The sequence below is a fragment of the Cebus imitator genome, unplaced genomic scaffold (assembly GCF_001604975.1).
Source record: "Cebus imitator isolate Cc_AM_T3 unplaced genomic scaffold, Cebus_imitator-1.0 Scaffold602, whole genome shotgun sequence".
Classification (NCBI taxonomy): Eukaryota; Metazoa; Chordata; class Mammalia; order Primates; family Cebidae; genus Cebus; species Cebus imitator.
Window position 1 is genome coordinate 98,028 of NW_016107917.1, and position 8,135 is coordinate 106,162.

At 51.2% G+C, this 8,135-nt stretch overlaps 2 protein-coding genes across 3 annotated transcripts in view; one reads left to right on the plus strand and one right to left on the minus strand.

Moving 5' to 3' along the window:
• The first annotated feature begins 1,456 nt into the window (after positions 1 to 1,456).
• CXCR3 (C-X-C motif chemokine receptor 3) lies at positions 1,457 to 4,107 on the plus strand. Of its 2 annotated transcripts, none has more exons than XM_017516774.2 (2): positions 1,457 to 1,563; positions 2,555 to 4,107. In XM_017516774.2, exons 1-2 carry the CDS (start codon positions 1,552 to 1,554, stop codon positions 3,644 to 3,646), a joined length of 1,104 nt encoding a protein of 367 aa, XP_017372263.1. In that variant the 5' UTR covers positions 1,457 to 1,551; the 3' UTR covers positions 3,647 to 4,107. The 2 variants fall into 2 exon arrangements, with proteins under 2 accessions (XP_017372263.1, XP_017372262.1); XM_017516773.2 differs by having other exon boundaries at positions 1,496 to 1,670; positions 2,555 to 4,104.
• Positions 4,108 to 6,402: 2,295 nt separating this feature from the next.
• Positions 6,403 to 8,135, minus strand: part of GCNA (germ cell nuclear acidic peptidase) — a 36,076-nt gene continuing 34,343 nt past the window's right edge. Inside the window, exon 10 of the mRNA XM_037734316.1 lies at positions 6,403 to 7,498. Coding sequence (XP_037590244.1) covers positions 7,416 to 7,498 — 83 coding nt within the window. The 3' untranslated portion in view covers positions 6,403 to 7,415. The remainder of the gene's footprint in view (positions 7,499 to 8,135) is intronic.

The window sequence follows — 8,135 nt, forward strand, 5'->3', positions numbered from 1 at the left end:
TTCATTTTGTGGTGGTTTTTAGAGTTTACGTAAGTGGCCTCAAACTATAGATGGCATTCTGTAACTTGCCTCTTCTGCAATGTGATCATTAGCTTTTCTAGATGCATCCATGTTAAAATGTATAGCTTTAGTTCATTTGTTTTTAACTGCATGAATATACCATAGCTTATTCACTTAAAAGAAACTGAAGACAGTGTCATGAGTAGGAAAAGGAGAATCAGACAGCCATGGGATCAGTCCTCACACCCACCTTTACTTGCTGTGTCTGGTGAAGGCCTGTCCCCTTTCTGAATCATCCATGTAGATGACCCCGCAGTTCACAAGTGAGTTGTGTGGTTGGAATAAGGCAGTGTCAGAGAAAGCACCTAAAGCAATGTCTAGCACATAGCAAGTTCATTACTGGTAGTTCCCTTTCCTTTTCCCCGTTAATTAGCAGGGAGGGGTGATGGTAAAGAGCTAAATTTAGTGTGATGACTTTTTTTTTTAATATTTGTTTTTTGAGAGACAGGACCTCGGCCGGGTGCAGTGGCTCATGCCTGTAATCCCAGCACTTTGGGAGGCAAAGGCGGGTGGATCACCTGAGGTTGGGAGTTCGAGACCAGCCTGACCAACATGGAGAAACCCCGTTTGTACTAAAAATACAAAATTAGCTGGGCGTGGTGGCGCATGCCTGTAATCCCAGCTACTCGGGAGGCTAAGACAGGAGAATTGCTTGAACTCGGGAGGCGGAGATTGCAGTAATCCGAGATAGCGCCACTGCACTCCAGCCTGGGCAAAAAGAGTGAAACTCCCTCTCAAAAAAAAGAGAGAAAGGGCCTCACTCTGTCACCAGGCTGGAGTACAGTGGTACAATTGTAGCTCAAGGCAGCCTTGAACTCCCAGGCTCACGCAATCCTCATGCCTCAGGCTCCCAAGTAGCTAGGACTACAGGCACATGCCACCATGCCTGGCTGGCTTTTTAAATTTTTAGTAGAGATGGAGCCTCACTATGTTGCCCAGGCTGGTCTCAAACTCTTGGCCTAAAGTGATCCTCCTGCCTCAGCCTCCCAGTAGCTGGGATTACAGGAATGAGCCACTGTTCCTGGCTGAAATTTTTAAGAAGGTGAATCTCCTTTACAGACTTATTTCTCTACCCAACCTTTACAATCATGCAAAGATCAACTCAAGGCCAGGATAGATGAGTTCCAATCTATGGAGCACTGACCCTACCAGTGCAGGCAGCAGAGCTGCCCTTCACTTCCCAGCTGCATTTCTGCTTCTTCAGACCTCTCTCCTCAAAGGATCTGCCCCCCAACCGGTCATCCTCTGCCCAGTTTTTCTGGTCCCAAGCTTGTGGCCAGCTCCTCCAGAGAGACTTCACCTAGCCACAGAAACAGCTGGCATAGAAACTCTGCAGCCTAAGGTTCAGGGAGGTCTGGTATAGGTGACTCTCTGGAAGAGGCTGCTACTAAGAACTGCCTGAAACTCCCACTTCCTCTGTGACTGCAGGTTTCCAACCACAGCAGAGGGGCACGTAGCACATGACCCAGCAGCCAGAGCACCATCCCAGCCATGGTCTTTGAGGTAAGTGCTGCTGCCCAGCCAGGCCAGGACAGAGCTCAAAGTGGAGAACCCTGGGCACTGGGGGAATGCCGGGGCTGGCCCACAGCCCAGGGTCACCACAGGGTTGGGTGAGTAGCTGGAGGCTGCATGGGTTGTGGTAGAAACAGCACTAGATGGGGAATTGGGAACCCAGCTTGGCCACTGACCCTGGGTGTCTCTCCTCTCCTCTCTGGCTTTTGTGTCTCACCTGCAAAATGGGGGTGGGGGACGGGTAGACTCTAAGGCTCCGTTCAGCCAATTTGGAACTTTGACTCTTGCATGCTGGATTGAATTGGCACTGGGGAGGGCTGCAGGTCTGTAGTGCTGGGGGTGAGGGGGTAAAGAAGATTCTTTTCGAGCTCAGTAGGGGATCCCCTCATGGGCAACTAAATGGCTGTGCAAGCCTCAATGTAGGGAAGGGGAAAGACGGTGCCAACTGCATGCATTTGGGGGGCGTGGTGACTTATAGAGAGGCCACACGGGGGGGCAGGAAGTTGGGGTCCCCAGAGAAGAACCGAAGAGGGAAGAGGAGGGTCAATAACTGGGAAAGGGGACTGTGGAGAGGCACTGGGGAGGAAGGGAGGAAGGTGGTTGAACTAGGTGGCGGGGTGGGGCACTGAGGACGCAAGGCAAGCCGTGAAGGGAGAGCAAGGAGAGCGAGGACAGCAGGCAGAGAAGGCTCTGGGCACCTTAGGGACATTCTTCCTCCTGCCCAGGGATCCCTGGGCTGATGGGATCACGCAGAAGAGTGAGAGAGAAGCAGCCTTTGAGAAGGGAAGTCACCATCCCAGAGCCCAGGCTGAGCGGACGGAGTTGAGGAGGTCTGGCCCTGGAAGATGGGCGGGGACAGTTACGGGGCCTGCCTTCAGGAGGAGCTGCTCAGAGTAAATCACAGAGGAAGTCAGACTCAATTACAAAGGAGTTCCTGCCAGGCCTTTACACAGCCCCTTCCTCCCTGTTCCCTTCCTCCCAGGTGAGTGACCGCCAAGTGCTAAGTGAGGCTGAGGTGGCCGCCCTCCTGAACTTCAGCTCTTCCTATGACTATGGAGAAAACGAGAGTGACTTGTGCTGTACCTCCCCGCCCTGCCCGCAGGACTTCAGCCTGAACTTCGACCGGGCCTTCCTGCCGGCCCTCTACAGCCTCCTCTTTCTTCTGGGGCTCCTGGGCAACGGCGCGGTGGCAGCCGTGCTGTTGAGCCAGCGGGCAGCCCTGAGCAGCACCGACACCTTCCTGCTCCACCTGGCCGTGGCGGACATGCTGCTGGTGCTGACGCTCCCGCTCTGGGCAGTGGACGCTGCCATCCAGTGGGTCTTTGGCTCTGGCCTCTGCAAAGTGGCAGGTGCCCTCTTCAACATCAACTTCTATGCAGGGGCCCTCCTGCTAGCCTGCATCAGCTTTGACCGCTACCTGAACATAGTGCACGCCACCCAGCTCTACCGCAGGGGGCCCCCGACCCGCGTGACCTTCACCTGCCTGGCAGTCTGGGGGCTCTGCCTGCTCTTCGCCCTCCCAGACTTCATCTTCCTGTCAGCCCACCACGACGAGCGCCTCGACACCACCCAGTGCCAGTACACCTTCCCGCAGGTGGGCCGCACGGCTCTGCGGGTGCTGCAGCTGGTGGCTGGTTTCCTGCTGCCCCTGCTGGTCATGGCCTACTGCTACGCCCGCATCCTTGCCGTGCTGCTGGTCTCCAGGGGCCAGCGTCGCCTGCGGGCCATGCGGTTGGTGGTGGTGGTCGTGGTGGCCTTTGCCCTCTGCTGGACCCCCTATCACCTGGTGGTGCTGGTGGACATCCTCATGGACCTAGGCACCTTGGCCCGCAACTGTGGCCGAGAAAGCCAGGTAGACGTGGCCAAATCAGTCACTTCAGGCCTGGGCTACATGCACTGCTGCCTCAACCCGCTGCTCTATGCCTTTGTAGGCGTCAAGTTCCGGGAGCGAATGTGGATGCTGCTCTTGCGCCTGGGCTGCCCCAACCAGAGAGGGCTCCAGAGGCAGCCGTCGTCTTCCCGCCGGGATTCATCCTGGTCTGAGACCTCAGAGGCCTCCTACTCAGGCTTGTGAGGCCAGAATCCGGGCTCCCCTTTCACCCACACAGTCTGACTTCCCCGCATTCCAGGCTCCTTACTCCCTCTCTGCTGGGCCGGCAGGCGCTGGCTCTCCCCATATCCTCACTCCTGGGATTCACTGGCAGCCCCAGAACCACCAGGTCTCCCGGAAAGCCACCCTCCCAGCTCTGAGGACTGCACCATTGCTGCTCCTTAGCTGCCAAGCCCCACCCTGCCGCCCAACGTGGCTGCCTGGAGTCTCACTGCCCTTCTCATTTGGAAACTAAAACTTCACCTTCCCCAAGTGTAGGGAGTACAAGGCGCTGCATGGAGGGCGCTGCCCCACGAAGCCACAGCCCAGGCCTCCAGCTCAGCAGTGACTGTGGCCATGGTCCCCAAGACCTCTAGATTTGCTCTTTTATATTTACATCTAAAATCCTGCTTTAAACTTTTTAATAAACAAGATTGTCAGGACCAGGGCGTGTTCGTGCATCATTACAGCCCCCACCTGGTCTCCAGGAGCACTTCCTGCTTCTCCTTGCCTGGCCCTGGGTCTGTGCCAGCCCATCCTGCCTTCATCAATGTCTGTCTGCACTCTTGTCTCTGCCCTCGTGGGCACTCCTGTTCTACTCACAAGGAAACACCCAAGTACATGGGTGCAGAGTGAGCAGTTAGATAGCTGGCTGGCATAACTGGGGAAGGGGCCATCAGTCATGAACATGAGAGCTCTGCACTCCAGCAGCTCAGGACCGCAGGCAACATATGCATGGAACTAGTGAAACCCAGCAGCCTGGGCCATGGGGCAAATAAGTGGCACAGTGAACCCAGAGCTCAGGGCACTGAAGGCTGGAGCCATTTGGGAAGGCTTCTTAGACTTAAAGGGCAAGTAGTATTTCCGGGCATAAGGGAGGGCAGTAGCAAAGGTGGGAAGGCTGAAAGTAAGGATGAAAGGTAGTTCGGCATCAGGTGACGGTATTGGGGACCAGCTAGAAGGCCCTACACATTTTTCAGATGAGTGATACAAGCGCTTACTAAGGAAATGGCTGTGGACTTGAAGAAAAGCAAGGCCGGATGACTTGCCAACAGTCATTAGCACACAGCCACCTGGAGGAGGGCTGTGGGGAGCTTTATTCCAGGGCTATCGATGAGATTGAAGTGAGGGGAGGAAATAACTGGGGCTTCCCAGAAAGGCAGATGACAGGACTACTCAGTCAAAACAGAAGGTGATGGGCTGGGTTTACTGCACTGTCAGTGCCCCCTACTTAAGTCACTGACCTGCTAGGATCCAATTTCACAAGCCCGCTGGGTCCCTGCTGAAACTGCAGATATGGCTACAGATGGGAATAGGGAGGAAGAATCTGAAGAGTTGGCTGCGAAAGCTCGTCCCACCATATAAACACACCAGCCCACTTTGTAGCCACTAAACACTCCAAGCTTTTAGAAAATGAAGAAAGGAAGGGAAATGACAGAACCCACCTTGACTAGAAAAAGTATCAGGATAGTCAAGATGCTTGTAGCCGGCTGAAAACGTGGGCCCCAAGACGTCCACGCACTAATTCCCAGAGCTTGTGACTATGTTACCTTAGATGGCAAAAGGGAAATGAGGTTACTAATCAGCTGACTTGAACAGGCTCCTGGATTATCCAGATGGGCCCAAAGGAATCACAAGCGTCCTTTAAAAGTGAAAGGGGCTGGGAGCAGTGGCTCACACCTGAAATCCCAGCACTTTGGGAGGCCGAGGCAGGTTGATCACTTGAGGTCAGGAGTTGAGACCAGCCTGGCTAAACCCTGTCTCTACTAAAAATACAAAAATTAGCCAAGTGCGGTGGTGCATGCCTGTAATCCCAGCTACTTGGGAGGCTGAGGCAGGAGAATCACTTGAATCCAGGAGGTGGAGTTTGCAGTGAACTGAGATAATACCACTGCACTCCAGCCTGGGCGAGAGTGAGACTCCATCTCATAAAATATATACATATGTGTATGTGTGTGTGTATATATATATATAAAGTAAAAGTGAGAGGCAGCAGGGGAGTGAGAGAGGGAGCTGCTGACCAAGGAAGTGTGAGCAGCCTCTAAAAGGCAGAAAAGGCCAGGTGAGGTGGCTCATGCCTGTAATCCTAACACTGGGAAGCTGAGGTGGGTGGATCACTTGAAGTCAAGAGTTTGAGACCACCCTGGCGAACATGGTGACTAGTACTCAATACTAAAACTACAAAAATTAAGTAGGCATGATGGCAGGTGCCTGTAATACCAGCTACTTGGGAGGCTGAGGCAGGAGAATCACTTGAACCCGGGAGGCAAAGGTTGCAGTGAACCAACATCGCACCACCGCACTCCAGCCTGGGTGACAGAGCAAGACTCTGTCTCAAAAAAAAAAAAAAGAAGAAAATACAAGGCAATGGATTCTCCCCGAGACTTCAGGAAGGTACACAGCCCAGCTGACACCCTGATTTTAGCCCAGTGACACCAGTGATAAGACTATCTGACCCCCAGAACTGTAAATGTGTGTTTTAAGCCGCTATGCTTGTAATTTGTTGCAGCACCCATAGAAAACAAACACAATGTGGGTCCCAGTCCACCCCCTGAATCACTCTAAGTAGGGAGGCTGCTAAATTCTTATGGGCAGTCACAGAAGCCAGAGAAACAGGGAGTGCATCGCGCTCCTCTAGACATGTCCTGGAGGGCTTCAGATGTCCAGTGTCTTGGACAAAAGATCAGAGGGTCTGTTCTGGTCTAGGTGCAGGGAGTCAATGAACGGACTTTGCTAACAAGTGAGATGCATACAACTTTTATTTTTTGATTACATGGCTCAGATAGTTTCAATCAACGTCATCAGAAACATTTATGAAACACGTTTGTCTTTCCTGTCTACACAGATGTCACAGTAGCCCTGGTGTTTTAAGTGCTGCCTCTAAGTAATTTGTCCTCTTTCAAGCATTCTCCTCTTTCTCTCAACCTGCCACTCTCAAAACCTCATTTTTCTTGTGCATTTTGTCCTACATGTGAAAACTATGGAGCCAAAGTGTCTTTCCTCTGTCTATGTAGATGTCACAGTAGCTCTGGTGTTTTAAGTGTTACCACTAAAACTTGTCCTCATTCCAGCATTCTCCTTTCTCTCCACCTGCCACTCTTGAAAACTCACTTTTCTTTTGCATTTTGTCTTACATGTGAAAACTATGGAGCTGAAAAAAGACCCAAGGTAGATCCCAAAGGCTTCAGATCTTCCCTGTCAAGGGCACAGAGTGGTTAGCAATAGAGCCCCTGGTTAAGGTCAATTATCATTAATAACATGAATCTTAAATTCTAATATTACTTACTTAACAGTACCTAAATTCTATAATATTCCTAACTTCACAAAAACAAAGTTTTCTAAAACTTCTTAACAGTAAAAAATGTAGCTCACTTGTCTGTAGGTAGGATGACAGACAACTGCAAAAAACAAAAACATATATAGCTCACATGAATATACCCTCAGATAACCTTAAGAATTCTTTATTGGCAGGGCGTGGTGGCTCACGCCTGTATTCCAAACACTTTGGAAGCCAAGGTGGGCGGATCACCTGAGGTTGGGAGTTCAAGACCAGCCTGACCAAATAATTAAAACCCCGCATTTAAAAAAAAAAAAAAAAAAAAATTCTTTATCACCTTGAAATTCCTACCAAATGTTTTCATCACATCCCTGTAGCTAATCCCACCCATCTCCTGCAGAATTTTTCTATAATACTTCTGTATATACACAGCAAATGGTCGCACGTGGGGCACAATGTGGGTCCCATCTTTCCAAGTTAACGGCACCATGACCAGACACGCCTTGAACTTGACATAAATGAAACACCTGGTATCCAATGATTTGGTGTAGCGGCCAATTCTGGGAAGGAAAGGAACAAAACACAACAAAAGAATCAGTCACTGTTCCTTAGCATCAGATCTGAGATGTTGGTCTTGAGCCCAAAGCAAGAATTTTCTCTGGGTTGTCAGAGACCGGGGCACCAAGCTGCAGCAGGGGTCAGGCCGGCTCAAATTACACAAGAGAAAGGAGAAAGAGAACATGGAAAGGAGAGGAGGTTCTCCTCCTCAATTCAGACAGCCGCCTAGTTAAAAATCACTCGAGAGCCACTTGGAGGCCCCAGCAAAACATAACTGGGAAAAGTCTGAGGACAAGAGTCTTAGCTCGTTTTGCACTCAGTACATTCATAATGGACCTTGAAGGTAATCTTATAGCTATGGCAACAGGTGGCCTTGGGCAGCTCCAGGTGCACCCTGTTGGATATCCTGGCATAATACTTCCACGTGTCACCATAAGAATGACGGAAACCATGAGCCAGGAAACAGCATGGCATATTTCATGCATCAAGGTATCCTGGATTTGATCTTTAAAGAAGAATAGAAGGCTGGGCACAATGGCTCATGCCTGTAATCCCAGCACTTTGGGAGGCTGAGGCGGGTGGATCACCTGAGGTCAGGAGTTCAAGACCAGCCTGACCAAAAAATGTTGAAACCCTGTC